The sequence below is a fragment of the Delphinapterus leucas genome, chromosome 8 (genome assembly GCF_059928025.1).
Source record: "Delphinapterus leucas isolate spDelLeu-1000000601 "Yukka" chromosome 8, BTC_Dleu_Yukka2, whole genome shotgun sequence".
Taxonomy (NCBI): domain Eukaryota; kingdom Metazoa; phylum Chordata; class Mammalia; order Artiodactyla; family Monodontidae; genus Delphinapterus; species Delphinapterus leucas.
This window is the reverse complement of record NC_143136.1, coordinates 69,640,564-69,661,139: the sequence shown is the minus strand read 5'-3', so window position 1 is coordinate 69,661,139 and position 20,576 is coordinate 69,640,564. Positions and strand designations below refer to the sequence as shown.

The 20,576-nt window shown below is 37.8% G+C and overlaps 1 protein-coding gene across 4 annotated transcripts in view; it reads right to left on the bottom strand.

Annotated features, from left to right (window-relative positions):
* Positions 1-20,576, bottom strand: part of IFIH1 (interferon induced with helicase C domain 1) — an 81,775-nt gene that overhangs the window by 13,820 nt on the left and 47,379 nt on the right. For 2 of the 4 annotated variants that reach the window (XM_089916752.1, XM_089916753.1), the window contains exons 11-15: positions 20,228-20,487; positions 17,623-17,772; positions 16,647-16,808; positions 13,193-13,383; positions 12,630-12,723 (exon numbers count right to left, since the gene is read on the bottom strand). In XM_089916752.1, coding sequence (XP_089772878.1) covers positions 12,630-12,723; positions 13,193-13,383; positions 16,647-16,808; positions 17,623-17,772; positions 20,228-20,487 — 857 coding nt within the window. Of the gene's footprint in view, positions 1-230; positions 768-11,712; positions 12,230-12,629; positions 12,724-13,192; positions 13,384-16,646; positions 16,809-17,622; positions 17,773-20,227; positions 20,488-20,576 lie in introns of those variants that run through there. The other 2 variants (XM_089916751.1, XM_022569891.3) reach the window with 2 other exon arrangements.

The following is a 20,576-nucleotide window of genomic DNA, read 5'->3' as shown; positions in this document are numbered from 1 at the left end:
AGTCCATGGCTTTTCATTGGCCGAATCCTTGCCAGGAAAGAAGAGGAGGCTTTCTTCTTCCAGTTGGGCTCTGCTATCCTCCAGGGCATGAGAGCTCCCCCTTGAGGCTCCCCAACTGTACTTAATTGAGGTTTCTGTTTATTAATTTTTTACACCAGCAACTTGTAGTTTAAAATATATACATATAATAGTATCAGAATATTATAATTAATTATAAAAGCAATAATTTGATCAAATTCTAGAGAGAGAGAAAAAAGTCTGTGGAGTTCATGTGCCACATTGGTAGGACTTTAAAAACTTTTTATTGAAGTATATTTGATGTACAATATTATATAAGTTTCAGGTGTACGACATAGTGATTCACAATTTTTAAAGGTTATACTCCATTTATAGTTATCATAAAATATTGGCTACATTCCCTGTGCTGTCCCATGCTCATGGTGGATGACTTGGTGTAACAATCAATTTGAATGGCAAGGCTTAGCTAATGTGGTCAAGGAGTCGTATGGGAGCCTGTGGGATCCAAAAAGACTGTGGGCTGTCTGGACCATCTGGTGGCTAAGGGATTGTGCTTTTCCTCTAATTAGCACCGACTCTGATGCAGCAAGTTCTCCCTTTCATGCTGCCTCCTCAGAGCTCATACTGATGAACTGTCACAGGGGAGGAAGTTGTGAAGAAGGATGAAGGAAACAGCAGGCAGGAGAGAGGAAAAGCAGATGGTGGACTCTGTGCAAACACGCAGTCTGGTCAGGCATGAATTTGTTGTCCTATAATGTGATACCACAACTGGTTACACTGAGGCATGAGTGCAAACCCACAATTTCACTCTTGGCGAACACTGAAGGTCAGAGAAATTACTTTTGTTGTGATACAGAGGCATGGCCTTTTATTCTGTTGTTACCCTGTTCCTACTGTAACAGGAAAAAGGAACAACAACATTGCCTTCTCCCATATAAACTCCCATTTCCTGATGGAAGGTAAAAGAAGAAAATCCCCTTTGTTGAAAACAGGAGGGGCTATGCTTGACTGCATGAGGACTTGCTCTAGTTTTGCTTTTATTCAAATAAAATATCCAATGTGCATTACTCGATATTTTCAAACGTAATCTTACAGCCCGAAGTACTATTTATGCCAGAATCTCCTTATCTGTATGATGCACACAATTTGTCCTTCGCTAAATGTAGGGTCCCTCCTTTGAAAAATCCATAGTCACTGACCTCTGGGTGCCATTACAGTATCAGCCTAGTGGTAAGCCTAATATTTCATAGAAGCACAGAGACTTCTATGGTTTCAGTATTTCTAACATGGTCATATATTAGTTATAGACGAGATAAAAATACCCAGAAAAAAATATTTTTTCATAATACTTCAGGAAAACATCCACTTGCTCTAAAATTCTTTTCTACCACCCCTCTGAATGTTTCCAGGACCAAAGAGGCAGCAAGGTTTTTGAGGGAAAGGCACACTGTCGACCTTGTGTAAGATTTTATCCAATCTTGAATTTGTGGGCTAGAAAAGATTTGCAGGACACGAAACACTTTTAATCATTATTTTGCTACACTCTATTTAACAATTAGGTAATAGAATACTCCAGACATTAAACCAGTCACAAAAACTTTGGTAAGAGAAAAAAATCAGATGGAGAACCAAGATCTAAGTACCTCATCTTATTTAGAGGACTTGAGGACACTATCCACTATAATGACAACTAGCCACATGTGTCGATTGAGCCCTTGAAATATGGCAAGTCCAAACTGAGATGTATTAGAAGTGTAAAATGCACGCATTTTGGAGACTTAGTAGGAAAAAAATAATGTGAAATATCTTATTAATACTTTTTACATTGTTAACATCAATATAATATTTCTGTTGTAGTGAGTTAAATAAAGTGTTATTAAGATTAATCTCACCTGTGTAACTTTTTCAATGCAGCTATTGGCAAATTTTAAATTAATTATGTGTATCATATGTGTATTGGACAGAGCTGGTCCAGAATAATCTTAAATCTTGACAAAGTGTCATGATCTCAAGCCACAGCCTAAGACAGAGCAGCACTGAAAGGGCCACAGAATGGGGAGTGCAGAAACCATCTCCCCCCCTTACCAGAAATTCACTTCCCGCAGCCGCATAGCACAGGGAGATGAGCTCGGTGCTTCGTGACCACGTAGAGGGGTGGGATAGGGAGGGTGGGAGGGAGGGAGACGCAAGAGGGAGGGGATATGGGGATATATGTATATGTATAGCTGATTCACTTTGTTATAAAGCAGAAACTAACACAACATTGTAAAGCAATTATACTCCAATAAATATGTTTAAAAAATAGATAGATAAATAAATAAATAAAACAAATTCATTTCCCTGGCCTTACTAACACGGGAACCCCAAAGTGCCTTATTTAGCTCTTGAAAGACCAAGATAGCACCTGGGTCATACAACCAGTTGGGCCTCATTTGTAGAGTGGGAGTGGATGGAGGAAGTAAGCAAGATTCATTGTGCCATCCTCCTTGGGAACCAGAGCCTCTGGCAAGTAAAAGGTTTTGCTTTATTCACAAATCAACAGATTCTGACTCATTTCAAACCTTTTCCTCAGGACAAAGGAATTGTATCTACCACAGCTCAGTGATCAGTTTGGGTGGACCAGGGAACAGCTGGAGCCCAGTGAGCAAGCTCTTGGATGTAGTGAAACAATTACTCCATATGCCAGGAACATGACCACATGCGGCACTAGATGACGACCAAACAGAACTGAGTCACACTGAGAGCAAAAATAAGGTAATGTAAAGAAGTGACTTGTATTTGTTTCTATCACCAACTGTGCAGCAGTCCTTTTGTACTGATTTTGTTGATTGCCATCAATTCTATGCCAGCCGTGTTTTCCCCAGCTCGTGATTTTATTTCAACATCATCCAGAACCACTCATTTCTCTCACTCTCACTGCCAAAGACCGAGTCCAGATTTTCATCACCTCAGCCCGAATGACTGCAACCAGCTCCTTCCTTAATCTTTTTCCTTCCAAGTTTTCTCTCTTCAGTATGATTTAGCTTGTTAACTCCTTGTAGACCATCTTTTCTAAAACGCGTCACTCCACTGCGCAAAAAACTAGAATGACTTCATTTGTATTGGTCACCCAGTCAAACCCAAGCTCGGTCTGGCATTCCAATAGATGTGCAAAGCACATTCATTTCTCTTCTTCCTTCTTCCTCATTACCTCCGTTTGTAATGTATTTCCTACTCTTTCCCTTTTAAAATTATTTTAAAGAACTATGAACATCTATTATACACAAGGTATTATTCAAAGTCCTTATTTACTCTAATTCAGAAGCTTTTCTCAATCCCTGGCTTTTCAGAGCTCTACAATACCTATAATTTGTATACCACACAATTATTGTACACTCATATTTTTCCTGATAATTTTGTGCCTATAACCTTTGAACTCTCAACCTATTTGTTAACTCCCCAAGGTCAGAGATTACTCCTTATACTTTAATTCAGGAAAGGAAATTAATATTTATTGAATGCCTTCTTTGTGTCAGTCACTGTAAAATGTGTCCAACATTTGTTATCTGCAATTTCTCTGTATCCACTTTTCCTTGTATGTGTGCTTTCCCTTCATTGTTTCCGTATTTCCCTGCCAGACTGCCCCAGTGCCTGACGCCAAATAACACCGACTCAAGTAAGAAGCAGATTTACTTGTGTTTTGGGACAACGATGGTAGAATTTCCACCGGTAATTTCTACTTGGGCTGCAGCCTCCTGCCTTGCTTCTGGGATTCCCTCTCTTCGACATTTTCTCCCTTCCTCTTTAGCCCCTTCTAAATGATTCTGTTTTACGCAAAACATTTAAGCTATTTCTTTGACTCATTACCAATGCCGTAAGAAGGTCTCATCTTCAAAAATAAGCACACACATTAGCGGGGGCATTCTAAAACCAAGGTATTTCTCTCTCTCAGAGTTACTCTGTGAGTTTTAGTTATTTAAAAATATATATATATCATACACACATTTTTCTCGTTTCATCCTCTCAACAACTCATTTCATGGTCTTTCATGTAAGATAGGAATTTGGGGTTCAGTTATTGGTATTATAAACCTGATTGTTTGGATTCAGAAAATGAAATTATTTAGTGATAAAATACATTCTGTCCTTTTTCTAAATTTTTTGGTTAGAGAATTGGTCAGATGCATTTGAATCATTTCCTATGTGAAATCCAATGCTTATACATAAGAGAACATAGTTGGATATTTGAAAAGTATAACTTCTTATGACTAATTCTCATATTCCTTTATATTACTGTATGAGTCTGAGTTCAATCTAGTTAGAGAAACCACAGAGTAATTTGAACAGGTAAATTTTAATATAAATAATTATTAACTACGATGGGATTGGAGTAACAGAGCATTAGCTAAGAAGAAGTAAAAAGAACCCTAAAGAATATCGAAATAGCAGACATAGGAAGCAGCCACTTCCCTTGTGGCTGAGATAGGGCACCCAAGGCCGATTCAGACCTTATTGGATAGGGCAATTGCAGGTTACTGGAAGCAAGGAAGTTGCCATGGTGCCACCAGAACTTGCCGGAAGTCTGTCTACCTTTTGGAGCATGCTAGAAATGTGCTCTCTGGGGACCAGGGAAAGCTGTTCAAGGGGAGGTGTCTTACTGGAGGTGCTCTGCACAAAACTGCCTGGGAATATGCGGTTGCTGGTCACTGAGTGCTGTGGGCTGCCATGCAAGACCCTGGTGCTGGAGAAAGCCATGTGTACTGCAGGAACTGGATGCTAGAGAAGCCACTCAGGCTGCCGAAGCCTGAACCAGGAAACAAAACCGTTTCTTTCTGCACTGCCTCTCCAGCACCCTATACAGGCAAACTTTAATGTCATGCCAACAGGCAAAGCAAAAATGTTTAAAGGGCCCAGATGCATCTTTAGGGAGCAGATAAAAAGGTTGAATTTGGAGCTCAAAAGCAATAAATTGATAATTGTCACTGTTATTTTCTGATATTTCAGGGACTAAAAATGTTAGTATGGATATTCACAAAAATACCCCACCTCCCAGTACACACTTCCAAGGTGGAAAAACCCTTTGTGGTTCAGGCATCCATCAAACCTAGGATAATGAAGGGAGAAAAAGAAATGAACACAGTAAAACAATACTAATTTACATTAAAAGGAAGAGACTGGGAGAAGGAGTAGGGAAGATAAAAAGTAATACAGGATGATATAGGGAGGTAATTTTGAGGAGTTTTGAAAAGAGAAAAAGAGGTGGTGAAGTAGTTCTCATGCATAATGTTTTTGTTCTCATGTATAATGTATAATGTTCTCATGTATAATGTGTTTCTTTGGGAAACAGAGTTTAAAAGATTTGAAGATATTTTTATAATATGCAATTTCCATTTGGATTTTTTTTTGCATGCCAGAAAAAATATTTAAATTAATTTTTAATTAGTCTGGCTGTTGATGTTAGGTTTCTTGTAATACAACTTCATGCTGAGAGAAGCTATAAACAGAACCAGCTATATTTGGGTTACACTGACCATAACATTTTAAAGCCTTGTGAGTCCATCAGATTTTTAAACATTCAGATTTTTTGCCTTTTACACACCAAGAATAAACATAACAGAACTTAGTCTAATATCCTGCACATAAATATTTATTAAAGTATTATTTCTACATTTATTATTTCCAATTAGGTTAGTCCTGATACTGCGTGGCAATCTTTTTCTCTGTTTCTAATTAGTCAGTTTGCCTTCATCAAAGCATGTTTAAAAATCTTTACTACTTTCTTTATGTCCCCAATGTCCATCCTCAAATCCCAAACCCAACTCAGCAGATAGCCTAGTGATTGATGCCAGTAGAATAATTCCATCAGCCTCCTACTTCTGTACCTTTAAGCTGTATCTTTTATTCATATTTATGTTTCTCCTGCTTTAGAAGCAGCAGCAACTATCCTTCCACCAAACTTAGTCTTTCCTGTGCTCTTGGTTTCATCCTCTTCCTTCTCCCCCACATTTTGTTTCAACAATTATGTCCTCATCTCTCCCTCTTGAATCTTGACTCTCTCCTTGTTTCTTGACTCTAACTCCTAGGCCTGTACACAGGCTTGAAACTTTGGATTCCCTTTCAAAATTTTTCCCCCATCTCTTTCCTTCTTTTGATTTATTTTTTTACAATTCCCATTTAAAGATCATCTATGCTTATTACATCCATTTCTTCACCTCCCCAAATTCACTCTTTGTTGAAGAATATCTACCAAGCTCACCTGGTATAGGTCAGTTTTCCTTAGCCCAAACACATACTGCAGTCAAATTGAGCACTCATTACAAAGCTTTCTAAAGAACATTTTTTAAGTATCCTAATCATTGGATATTGTGATTAAAGATGTACATGGCATCAACTATCCATCCCTCCATCCACCACCTTGGTTCCAGAGCAAACTATGATTGTCTAGGCATTCTTTTCCTCACACTGCTTATGAGGTAATGACCTTGCCTGGGCCAGAAGATGACTCTGCTGGGCCAGTTGCTAAGGCCTTTGTCTTGCAGAATGTTGGAAAAATAGGATTATGTCTCGAGTCGTCTTTTGAACAGGATGGATATGATCAGAGCACAGGCATCTTACAATTTTCCTGCTGTGTATAGCTTCATTCAGAGAAGTCCTGACCTCTCCCCATGACTGTTACATCAAAAGTTGGCATCTTTCATCAGTCTAGTCCTTTTTCAAACCATTACAGAGGAGTTGAATCTTTTTAATACTATTTTATAATTACTTAGGTAGATAAAATGATGTTTTTAAATTAAATGTTATGTTATCTACAAAACTCTCATCATTTGTTCTGGTCATTTTAGCGTGATAAAAATCCTTACATCTTAGTGAATTAAGATCATTTCCATGCCTGTTAAGAGGTTCAGAATGAAAGAACTAACAATCCAACAATCCATTCATCCTACGTGTGTACAATAAAATACAAGCACTCATTAAAACAAGCAGAAGGCAGAGTTTGAAGGAAATATTTAAGCTGAAAAAATGCTCATCTTTGGTTCATTATTATTATATATATATATAACTGAATTAAACATTTAAATTTCTTTCATAAATGTCAAAATAATGTCCAGTTTTTAAATTAGTATGTAAAAATTAATATATTTCATCAAATATATTCAACTTAAATAGTGGTTCAAATGTATTCTAACAGCTGCATGGTTAAATATTACTTCCTATAAACAGTCTGTTCCTCTTCTCACCTAGAATGTGGCCTTTAATTTGGATTTTAACTTATGAACTAATAGGACTCAGCACTATCTAATGTCATCCTCAAATGAGATGCTTACGAGATGATTAATTTCCTATAAAGAGGGACTTGGTAATACTCTGTGTAGAAAATATCTAAAAATTTTAAAGAATATCTGCAATGCTTTGCTTTCCATATATATCTCATATTTTATAACCTATGATCTGAAAAAAAAAGTTGAGATTTAGAAACAAATAAAAAACCACCACCATTTGTGCTGGACATAAATTACTGTTTATATGCTACAGTGGAATCTGTCTCTCTCTCTCTCTCTCTCTTATCATGCAATTGCTGGCCTGCTCAGTATAACATTATTATATTATTATTTTTTAAATTTGTATACAATTTTAAAGGTTACTTTCTATTTACAGTTATTACAAAATATTGGCTATATTCCCCGTGTTGTACAATACATCCTTAAGCCTCTCTTACACCCAATAGTTTGTACCTCCCACTCCCCCACCCCTATATTCCACCCCCATCTGCTGCTGGTAACCAGTAGTTTGTTCTCTATAGCTGTGAGTCTGCTTCTTTTTTGTTATATGCACTAGTTTGTTGTATTTTTTGTATTCCACATATAATTGATATCATAGTGTATTTGTCATTCTCTGTCTGACTTATTTCATTTAGCATAATGCCATCCAAGTCCATCCATATTGCTGCAAATGGCAAAATTTCATTCTTTTTTATAGCTGAGTAGTGTTCCATAGTATATATATACACCACATCTTCTTTATCCATTCCTCTGTTGATGGACACTTAGGTTGCTTCCATTATTATATACTTCTTGAAGATGAAGACAGACTCTAATTAAAATTGTATCTACATGACAGACCTACTTAAGTCCTACAGCCACTTAATACAAAAGTGTTGATCTTTCTATTTATATTGATACCTATCTTCGTATTGCACCTATAGAAGATCTGAACATTAAATCCTTCCTCTAGCTACACTGCATAGCATATTCATAGCAATCATGTTTCACCACAGCTACTACTTACATCTTGAGATAAGCCCTCTGGGCTAAACATTGAGTGTTTATAATACTCATAATCAAACATAGGTCTAAAATTTCCTATTATTAAGCTATACCCACAGCTGTGCTTCTAATACTGCTTCTGCTTTTCTGGAAACTCTTACTAATATATTCTATACATATATTATATTGGGAAATTACACAAGAAACCAAATGCATTTGACAACTACTGGGTGTGTTTCATGCAGTATCCAAAGTCTCATGACAGTTCCTCAAGGCTGTTATTAACTTCCTATAGTCTCAGAGAGATTAAATAACTCAAGTCACAAAGCTGGTGGGGATCCAAACTCAAGTTTGTCTCACTTCATGCTCTCGCCATAAAAACAAAGATATAAAATTGTATATCTAGTACAACTAATTAAGGAGAAATTCACAAACTGAAAAAAGACAAGCATTCACTTCAAATTAACTTCATAACTCTTAGAAGAAAAGAAAATAATTTTCTTGTTTTTTCTTTATTGCTATGATTCATGTAGTTGTTTACCAGATTTTGGAAATGAGCACTTTGTTATGCTCAGGGTGCGTGAACATTACTTTCCAGGGATGTGCTCTCCGTTCTAGTTCTGAAAACATGAACTATGCTAGACGCTGGGAAGTGACACATGGATTTTGTCTTTGAAAAACAAAGGATGTCTGCTGAAGAGGTGGCAAAGAAGGACTTATACCTCTGTGGAAAGGCATCAGGGTGAGAAAGGATCAGGGTGACCAGAAAATTCTGTAGCAAGAATATTTGGTAGGAAATATCAGTAACACCCAATAAGCAATTTACTTTGGGGCTGAACATTGCTAATTTTCTCACTTCCTGTTGTTCTTTCCCATTAGCGCCTAAAAGTGTTCAAGTCTTTTACAGCTTAAAAGCAACAATGACAACAAGAAACACCAAATCAGTCCTCTTTGGCTTTGGGTTCAACCAATTGAAAACAATGCCAGAAGCCTTCTTTTCCCTAAGCCTTCCTTTTCCGCTCTGATATAGGGACTATTAAATTGCAGGGAGGAAAATATTCACCTCTCTTATAGCGTTTTTCACTTTCAACAATTGCTTGTGACTTGCACTGATCATCCTGTGGAAAACAATTTCTTACCCATTTTTGTGTTGCCTCAATGCCTTATATTCAAAATATCTGTATAAACTATATAAACTGTATCTGAATTTCGTATGGTCTGAAATGATTTCAGATTTTTGGTAGTAAGCCTTTACATTTCTTATGCCCAATGTTGGCCAATGATCTATTGGCTTGGAAATGCTTGTTGTTGTAAAATTTCCTGACCCCTTTGGGCCTTAAGGCACATGACTCCAGCCAGTGTACCTGTTCTGTGAGACCCCTGCAAGGCCCTTCAGCAAATAGGAGCTACCTTCAAATGTGTAACGTATTCAGTAGATATTTAGCCCACAGCTGATATTACCACAAATCACTAAACAGGGTCTCCATACGAAAAGAGCCAGGGAGCCAGAAGCATGAACTATGAGAATGCTAGCATTGTAAGGAAACTTTGACACCATTTAATACAATCTCTGATTTTCCAGGAAAGCAAACACAAGCCCTGTGAAGTGAGGTTGCTCAGTCACCCAACTAATAGAAGGTTTTGTGGGTACTGAAACTCAGGCATCTAACAGGGTGTCTACCTGTCATGAGCATATTCTGTTAAATGACTTTAAAATGTCATGAGTATTAAACTGTTCATTAACAATCAAAACGTTAGAATGATTACAATTGTTTTTGAATGCATCGTAGTTTGAGTTCTCAAGTACAATTGCATATTAAGTTTTATGCTACTTGAAACATGTATTTCAAACCTTTTCAGTAGAAATAATACCTCTTTATTGAAAAAAATTACTAGAAAACATAGATGAAAAAACCCTGATATTTGCTGACACCTTAAAAACAGTCTACATATGTTACGGTAGTATATTTAGCTATTTTATGCATTTGGTTTCTTGCATAATTTCCAAAATGTTCTAGAAGACAGCAATACTTTAAATGGAGTCAGCTGGAGTTTTAAAAAGTATTTTAAGAAAACCACAATCATCTGTCCTCTTGACAGAATGTTCTAGAAGACAGCAATACTTTAAATGGAGTCAGCTGGATTTTTAAAAAGTATTTTAAGGAAACCACAATCATCTTCTGTCCTGTTGCATTCTGAAGAGCTCTGACTGGCTAATATTCATCTTTGCTTAGGTCTTAATCAAAAGATTCAAAGCTACTGTTAGATTGAATTTAATTAATCCAAAAACCACAGAAGAATTTACTTTTCACTCCCTCCAACATTTTGTTTCTCCTTAGTCATAGGAGGTAACTTTCTGTGGAGCAGACCATCTGTGAGACAGGGTAAGTGTGGGTTAAAATGGTCAGCTGTGGTTCTGTCTTTATCATGTGGTTCTTCCATGACAAAAGAGGCTGTTTATTTGCTGGGAGAATGTTCTGTTGTACCGGGCCCTGTGTCTATCTCCAAATGATCACACTTAGTTCAGGAACGCTGACAACATCCCAGACACAGAGAGGTTACTCTTCTGCTTAGGACTAGGGAGTGGTAGAGGTAGGCATTTTCTATTTATTCTCTAATGATCCAGCATCTGCTGCCTGCTCAACCCTGTATGAACCCTGGACATCTCCACTGACACAGGAAATCTTCTGTGTATTCATAACGAGTCTGGTTTTAGCCTCCATTCTTGTTAGGTAATTTTTGAGCATAGTGTTATGTTCATGGAGGGAAAGCTGTGGAAGTAAGCCTTAACCTGCCTGATGGCTGCTTCTCAATAATACCTTGCCTTTCATGGTGCTTCGTATTTTTCAAAGTGCTTTCATATATACACACATATGATTTAATCACAAAAACTGGGCAAGTGGTGTGGGAAGCAGAATTCTAAGAAGGTCTCCAAGATCTCCGCCTGCAGTGTATATTCCCTGAAAATTCCCCCGACCTTGAGTGTGGGCGGGACCTGTGAGTATGATGGGATTACAGTTAAGACTGCCTTAGCGGACTTGAGAGAGTCTCCTGCTGGTCGTGAAGAAGCAAATAGCTGTGAGAGGCCCCGTGAGCAGGCCACGTGGTGAGGGTGCCCGTGGAGCTTAGAATGATCCCCAGTAGACAGCTAGCAAGAAAACAGGAATCCTAGTCTTCAGCTGCAAGGAGGTGACAGCCAGCAACCTGAAAGAGCTTGGAAGTGATTCTTCCCCAAGTGTATCTGGATGAGAACATGATCTGGCTGACGCCCTGATTTCGGCCTTCTGAGACACTGAGCAGAGGACCCCGCCTTGACCTCTGGCCTACAGAACATGTGCAATAATCAACGGGTGTTGTTTTAAGCCACTAGATCTGTGGTAATTTGTTATGAAGCGATAGAAAGCTAATAAAAGCAAAGGCAGATAATACCATTTCACCAACAAGGAGACGAGTTCAGAAAGATGAACGGATTTGCTTAATTTTATTCTGAAAATTAGTGACAGGACTGAGATTAGTACCTCAGATCCACATTTATACCCGAGCATTCTTTCCACTGTACCATAATGCTCCACACTAATGAGTTTTACCGGTAGCTTTTCTTTACCTCTGCCCACTAACAAGGTAGAAATTGAAAGTATAATATATTGTCTTCTTGCATACAGCTCAACACAGAGTAAAGCAATGATTTTTATTAATTCTCACATCAGTTCTGTAGTATAATGAAAACAATCGTCAAAATCATGTTAAATGTCAAGTTGATAATATTTTAAAAGAATCTTGAATCAAATGTCAATCTTCGTCACTAAACAAACAATATTCTGAATAGTTAAGATCGGGAAATGTTATTGGTAATTCTACCCACTTTTTGTATTGTTTCTTTGGTAAATTATTTTTGAAAACGACTACAAAATTCTTTATTTTGAGACAAGGCAAATCTAGGCCTTTGTGCACCATCATAATTCCCCAAGCCTGGAAAACAAAACAGAGAGAGCAAGAGGAAAAATTAAATGCACATTCATGGGCTTCCCTGGTGGCACAGTGGTTAAGAATCCACCTACCAATGCAAGGACACGGGTTTGATCCCTGGTCTCGAAAGATCCCACATGCTGTGTGAGCCAACTACTGAGCCCGCGAGCCACAACTACTGAAGCCCGCGCGTCTAGAGCCCATGCTCCGCAACAAGAGAAGCCACTGCAATGAGAAGCCCGCACACTGCAACGAAGAGTAGCCCCCCCCCGCTCCCGTGCACAGCAACAAAGACCCAATGCAGCCAAAGATAAATATATAAATAATTTTTTTTAAAAAAAGCACATTCAATTAAGAATTCCTTTTGGCCAAAGTAAAATTAAGCCCACAGCAATTTACTTACTTGGCCACATTCTTTGCAGATTATCTCTCCATTTGTTTGATAGTCAGCAAACTTTGTTTGCAGTGCTTTGTTTCCTCTCACAATGTACAGTTTCCTAAAATTATCAAGGAATCAGAATCACCCCTGAGAATTCACACAGGACCAGTATGCAGCACATGGTGCGCATTGCTGGGCTTGCCACTTGTCCACATGCATGCACCAGCCAGCACCTCATCCCTTCTCCCAGATCAGCAGGCACCTCTCAAGGGGTATGTGGCCTTCTGTAGCTTCTTTCAAGTCTGCTGATTACTTTAACTAGACTTAAGTTGTTCAAGAAGTTGAGAACAAATATGAGCATTCACAAACTGATGTGCCTTGGATGCAAGTGGCTTTCACTTCTCCTTTCCTGCCCCAGTGCATATATTTGAAAACTGTACACGAAATAGGGTTTATAATTTGGGGGCTGAGAAAGGAAAGTTCTGAAAAATAATGAATCTCATTTGTACTATTTTGGAAGAACATTTACAATACAACCTGCTTCATCCCTTATAAAGAAATTTAAAATTAAGTCTTCCTGGACTTACTTGAACTCTGGTGTCATATTGACATGGTGCATCTTTTCAATTACGTGGATATCTTCTCCAGAGCAGGCTAGCACACTACAGTTTTTACAGAGAAAACTTATGAATGATGGGTTGCCCTTGAATTGCTTTGCAATACTTCTCTTGATTTTCATTTTCTTTTCCAATATACTTTGCATCTGTAATTCCAAAATCTGCATCAAGAAAAGAATATTCAATGTGGTCTTTTTCATAGTTTCACTGAAGTAAGTCTCCTGGAATTCAGAGATCTTAGACAGTTATGAAAATGTACACTTGACTCATGAAATTCTATACTTGGTCTAGAAATAGAAGTAATGAGGTGATGGCCCCCAAAGAATTTAGTATAGAATCTTCTCCTGTAATCACAGAAATATGGAATCCTCAGGTGTTCAGAACACAGTCCATTCCATTTTAGAAAAGATCTGTTGTGAGAAAGTCTTTGGCAATATTAAAAAAAAAAAAAATCCCTCTAAGCCCCACCTCCGTTAGTTTTAATTCTGTCTCATAAAATAAGTCTAATTTTTCTTCCACATGGAGCCTCTTTAAAGAACTAAACACTGTTACTTCATCACCCTTAGTCGTTTCTTATCCATGATAAGCCCCCGGTTTCTTTCATTTTTCTTCATATGTTGTAATTTCCAGACTCTTAGCTATCTTTATCTCCTCTATACATTTGTGACAGAAAATACTAGTTTCCCACTCAGCAGCCATTCTTCATAGGAACAGAACTATAATTTTATTCTGAGTGGAAATATGACAGCTAAATGAGGACATTTCCAAGCCAGTGGCCTTTGAGACATAAGAAGATGTTGAGTGAAATTTCCAGGAAAGTTCCTTAAGTATCAGATAGTTGGCATGGGCACTGTTGCCTTTTCCATCTTCCTCTTCCTTCCTTCCTAGAGTGAACATGCAGCAGCTGAAATTCTAAAAGCTTTGACCTTGAGAATGGAAGCCAAATAATAAAAGGGCGGAGAAGAGAGAGAGAGGAGTTTTGGCTTCCTCATGACGTCATGGAGCGATTGTATGGGTCTAGATTGCCCACTGCCCACATTCTTTATATGAGAGAATAACTCCTTAAATTTTTATATCCCCCATTCTGTGGCTAGTAGAGAAACTTATCAATATTTCAGAACAGAGAAAATATAGGTTGTGAGAGATATAAAACCTGAGGTAGGGACTGGCCATTTCTCATACCTATACAATTTCACAATAGAAAACCTAGTTCTTAAATAATTTACCTCCAAACTAAACCTCTCAGAGATGACAAATTTATATTAAGTTGTGGAGGAAGCCATTGTTTTCCTTAAGATCGAAGGAAAGTTTTCAGTAAAAGTAAACTACCAGTGCTGAGGAGCAAAGCTGAATGGCCCATCTCTTTGGCTCTCGCCTCTGTGTTTTAGACCTTGATTTGAGGCAGCCATATTTAGCACAGAAAAGAGAACAAAACCTTGCAAGTGAGCCTGCAGGCTATGACATAGTTTAATCAGACAAGTATGAAGACTAATTTCCCATGTAAATTATAACAATGTAATGAATTGAAGTATTCTGTTCTTTAAAAGTTTAATTAGGTTGTTCTTGCAAGCTATTTACAGGTCAGGGAGCTGGTGCAAAGATGATTTGGCATACAGGAACAGATACATGTGGGCAATTAAGAAACACCTATGAACTTGACAGAAAAAAAGGCAGCAAAACCGAGGTCAGTGTTTGGAAATGTAATCAGGACACCGGAAACCAAAAGAGTAGCTCTGAACTAGTAAAGAATATGAAACAATTAGAGGGGCAAAAAGAGAAAATAAATCACAACAAATATATGGGAGGCACAGCTATGATCAAAGCCCAAATAAAATGTAAAAATGTGGCAAATGTTGTTGGATGAAGGCCAGGGAACATGTTTAACACCTTCAACTTGCTCCCAGAAGTCTGATTTGATTGAAGAAGCTTTCGGTTATGTATAAACTCAGTATAGGACATGGAAAATAAACCTCCCCTTATGTGTCAACTCTCACCATTGATTAGTGGTTGCCTGAAAGTTGTGTTGAGGAAGTTCTTAAATCAGAAGAAAGGAGTGCTTTGACCTGGTGGCAATGGGTGCTGGGGGCTTTGTACAGAGTAGTGGTGGCATGTACCCCATGTCACTGCCATCCCTTCTCTGGGGTTGTCTACCTGGAGTAGTTTCAGGAGAGTAGGTCTCTTAGCCAAAGGAGACCTAAAAATATAGTCCATTCCGGGGCCCCCAAAGGGACTGGGTCTTTTTCTAGAGATTATCTGGAAAAATGTGACTCATAAACTCCAGAGATGGTTCTAGAGTTTATACAGAACAACAGGTCTTGAAATATCAACCTTTGAAAACATCCCACTTGACTGATGTATTTAGGACTTTAAATGTAAAACAATAACTTTCCAGGGGTATTATATGGCCACAAATGTTTGATCTGACGCCACAAAATGTTTGGTTTGCCTTATATTTAAAGGGGTTTTAAAATATAAATTCATGTAGAAACCTGGCCAGGAAACCTTGGAGTTGGTTATAGCAATGCACACCAATTTGAAAGCATCCCTTTTGTGAAACTCTATTTAGGGTAGAGCCAATTCCAATGTTAAGAAACTAACATTCACACCCATATGCAAGGGTGTGAATTTTCTTCTAAATGGATTGTTTGCTATTATAGTAGTTACAGTCTTTAATTCAGTGGTATGGGGGATTTCCTGAAATATTGTAGAACTACATTCTTCCTTCACTGCATTCCTCTCACAACTCAAATGACTCCATGTTAGTAAACTGAGATGCAGCTAGATGATATATGATGTATTTTCTTACCATTCAGGGCTAGCCTCAATGTCTCTCCCTCTAAGAAGCCTTTCCCAGACACCAAACCTAAAGTGCTCATCTAGAAGCTTGTTTCACATTGTCCTGTTCTAATTCTCCAGCTCTTCTTTCCATTCGATGTATAAGTTGCCTTATTTCTGTTTATTGTTTCCCCTCCTCAAATCTCACCATGTACGTACTCGAATATAAGTTTCATGCAGCAGGGGTCTATCTGCGTTGCTTGCCGCTATGTTCTGTTTCTACAATGTTGCCTGACACACAGTAGGCACTTCACAGATATTTCTGGAATGAAAAAATTGTGCCTGTACCGATTAGGCCCGACCAAAATGACCAGGTGGGGTTGAACGAGTGAGTTGCACTAGTTTTTCTGGATTAGGGACAACCTAAATTTATATTATCAAAGTTTATAGAACAGCTCCCTGACAATTTCTGCCCACCATGGATCTTGATTCTTTGTATGTGACTCTGGACTCAGCACAGCTCATCAAACTGGAATTTATAATTCAGCACAATTTCTGTCTGGAGACTTAGCCACAGAGATATCAATGGTAACCACAGGCAGCCATTTTCAAGGGAAAACCAAAATTCAGAGCTGGCCCAAAACAATACCTTATGAGCATACTCCTCTGGTTTCATATTTTGAACACGGTCTATAGCTTTATACATCATTTTCTCTCGGAAATCATTAACTGTCTCACGTTCAATAACTCCTGAGCCTCTTTGGGCAACCAGGACGTAGGTGCTCTCATCTGCTCTGGCTCGACCACGACTCTGAGAACAGAAAGAAATCAAGTCAATGAAGGACTATGCCTTGCTGTGAATGCTCCCATTTTTGTCCTGGAATGATATTCACTGCTCAGTCTCCCAGTCCTCCAATGATCCCTCTATTCTCTGTAAAGTTAATTATTTTTCATTCTTTATTAGTCGGCTATTTCAAACTCAAAATGCACCTTAATGCAGAAAAAATGTTCTAGAATGAGGGTGGTTAAGTCCCCACACCAGCCCTCAAAAGCCTCAATAACACAAGACTGTCCTGTCCCGCCTTTCTGTTCCCCGGGGCACCCCTCTCAAACCCTGTGAATCATCATCAGTGGTTTGGGCTGGGGAAGTCCCACTGCCCCCCACCTCGTAGGAGGGATGAATGGGGAGAAGGGCATCTCTGACCTTGCCACCAGAGCTGTGGAGAATGCTGCTCTGTTCCTGGCATCCTACCTTCAATGTTGAGCACGTATTTCCATGAAAACATGTTCAACATGGTGATACATTTCTATAGTCTTCTGTATAAAGTGATAATATTTAGGTACATTTTCAGTAAAAGAAAATGTTATGGCCTTGCCCAGGAACCTCACTATCAACTCTAATATCATCCTCGTGAAAAATGCATTCTGAGTAGTGAGGCACTGAATAACACATGGACCCCTGAAATCCAAGTATTTCTTAATTTGGTGGTTGTCTGGTTATCTGGTTGACTTCTATTTTCGTAGGAAAACATATATTTTTAAAACTATGTGTGCTGTTTTACTAAAAGAAAACACAACAAGAACACAAAATCAAAAATTAACATAATCGAGGTATTTGAATGTACCTGAACCATGGCTATTTCGTTAGTGACGAGACCATAACGGATAACGATATTACATTCTTTAATATCCAGACCTTCTTCTGCCACTGTGGTAGCGATAAGCAGATTTATTTTTCCCGTGCGAAATTTACTAATGACTTCTTTTTGTTCATTCTGAAGAAACATTTTAGTAAATTAAATGTTGTAACACTAAACACATTAAAATCTTCTAATTAGGAAAAGAAATATTAAATTGCAACTGGTCAGTGTAAATTAAAGGATTAAATCATACACGGATTTGCTGCCATCTGTTTTTGGCATTGAACAAAGACATGATGGTGAGACAACATTTGATTTCCAATCTGGGATTACTATACAATGACAAAAATATTTCCATCCTCCAGTCTGGAGGTGGGAAGGCCATCATTTATGCCAAGGAAACAAATTGATGGGTGACTTGGGAGAAAGAAAGGAGATGCTTTCAGTTGAGAAGAGGATACAGCAATGAGAAACTAAAATAGGCTTTGCTTTTTACTATTGATACATTAATTTCAGACTCTTTAACAGAGGATAAGATGCAGTGACAATTTTAAAGATATAGTTGAATTTTGAGTCACAGAGAAAATACACACGGTATACTGCATTTGGTCATTTTAAGAGACATTCAAGCAAAAAAAAAAAAAAAGAAAGAAAGAAACATTCGTGGAAGAAACTGAAAACATTGGCTGCCTCCAGTGAGGGGAGCTGGGAGACTGGAGGACAGTGGTACATCCTGTACCTTATTAATTTTGAAAGAGGTAAATATTATACCTTATTAATTTTGAAAGAGGTAAATATATTATCTGTTCAAAAGGATATAAATAAAAATGAAAGATGTTATTGAAAACATAATTAAAACAGCTATATTTGTGAAAAAATCTGAATTTTGAAAGTTAATGTAGGTAAAGAAATTAAATACGCACTCTGGCCCTTGCATAGGAGGAATGATTGAGCATAATTCTAGCTCGACGTGGCCAGTAGAGTTTTATTTTCATAACCATTCTTATCAAAGCTGTTGGTCCAGTGGCCTTTGGTGCACATTCACCCTATCTTTTGCCCCCAAACATTAAACAAAAATACACCTGTCAGACAAACGTATGTTCTCCTATTCCCATCCCTTTCTTTTCAGAGGCAGCATGTCAGGTGTCTTTATTTGACTCCTAACTGCTGGAGAATCCTGCAGAAAGATCGCTCTCCAGTCTTCTCTGATAATTTCTCCTTCTTGCACTCATATCCACTGATAAAAACTTATGTTTTTGGATTTTAGCAGATGTTTTTGCCTTCATTCACAGGAGTAACTTTAAAAAGGAAAATTTCAGACACAGTGTCAGACCCTCAAATCATATCACATAGATGCCTAACTCTTCTTCCAATAAGTCCAGCTCAGTTTACAGGTGAGGATGTGGGGAGTGAGGAAGGGGGCATGTTCTAAATTTTGGCATGCAGCCACCAAGTCTGAAATGGATAAGGAGCAAAAACTAGCTTTGAATGTATACCTTCCATTTGTACCCCATCTCTTTTCAAAGAGGAGCTGAGGCCACATAAAATCAAAGTCTTAACACTAAAGCTAACAGAATAAAAACTTAAAAACAGGACCAAAAGTGAAAGAGTATAGGTGTATTACTTGCAAGGATTAACACATAGGCTGAGAAAATGAACTTCAGTTTTGCCTGTGAGTTTCCTGGAAGCTAGGGCAAAAAGGGAAACATATTAAGTAAACCAGCTCTCATCATAAAAAAGGATGTAAACTCCTTACCCAACAAGGAGTTTGTTCTTTGAAAGAAAACAGTGCATTCTCTGGCATAAACTTTAGAGGCAACTTTAACATGAGTACATGTAGAGAGTATACTGAGAGTTATTTCAAGAATGACTATTTTTCAGCAAACATGAAAACAGATTTAATTTGCTCCAGTGGACCAAACGATGATGAGCATAACAGAACTGAAGTGTCCCCTTGTCCAGTAAGACTGAGGACCAATATGACTTCAGAACATTTTACTCTAACAAGCTATCCTGGTTTCTACCCATGCTTATAATCTCTATGACTGTCTTTTTTCTCTCCCAAGTGTTTTTTTTAATACTGTGCACAAAAGTAGTATAATGAATTGAAAACAAAACAAAACAAATCTTAAAAAGGAAAAGAAAATCTCTCATAGTCCCAAATCTCTAACACATCAAATGTCTTAATTTTTCCAAGTTCCCTTAAAGATCTCATTCTATGCAAACATATTTTACATAATTCTAATTATAATGCACACATTTTTGTGGGAATTTGAGTTTTCCACTTGATATTATATTGCAATTGTTTTCCCATTTTGTTACTAAGTTTAAATGTCAATCATTTTTTGCAAAGGAAACTCAATCTAGAAAGTTCCTCCAAGAATGTGGAAAAAATGATTCCTAGAACAATGGTTAGCCTATCAAATACCACAGATTGATTGCTATTAAACAATCTTCTTTCAAGAACAAGTGTTTCATTCCATTAAAGTATTGGTGGGTTGGTGGGAAGATTGATGAACAAAAGACTACAACTAAACTGGGAAGGGAAATAACGGCATAAGGAAAAAAAAATCCAGAAGGATGTTTTCACCTGTGTCATGGGCTTGAACTCACTGCTGTGTCCAGCTCCAATCAGATGGTGGGCTTTGACTCCTACTTCTGCAAATTTTTCATTTTCAGTAATCCACTGGGAAAGGGCATATGCACTTTGTCGTGTTTTTGTGAAAATTATTCCTCGTGCTGATTCCTCGGCCCTTGTATATTGTTCCATTATGGTGTTTCTCAATTTGGTCAGCTTTTCATTTTCATGTTCTGGGTTTACAGCCAGCTTTTTCAACATTTTCTTATTTTCTTTAAGAAATAATTAGTTTATTTATTTTCTTTTTTATTGAAGTATACTTGATTTACAATGTTGTGTTAGTTTCGGGTGTACAGTAAAG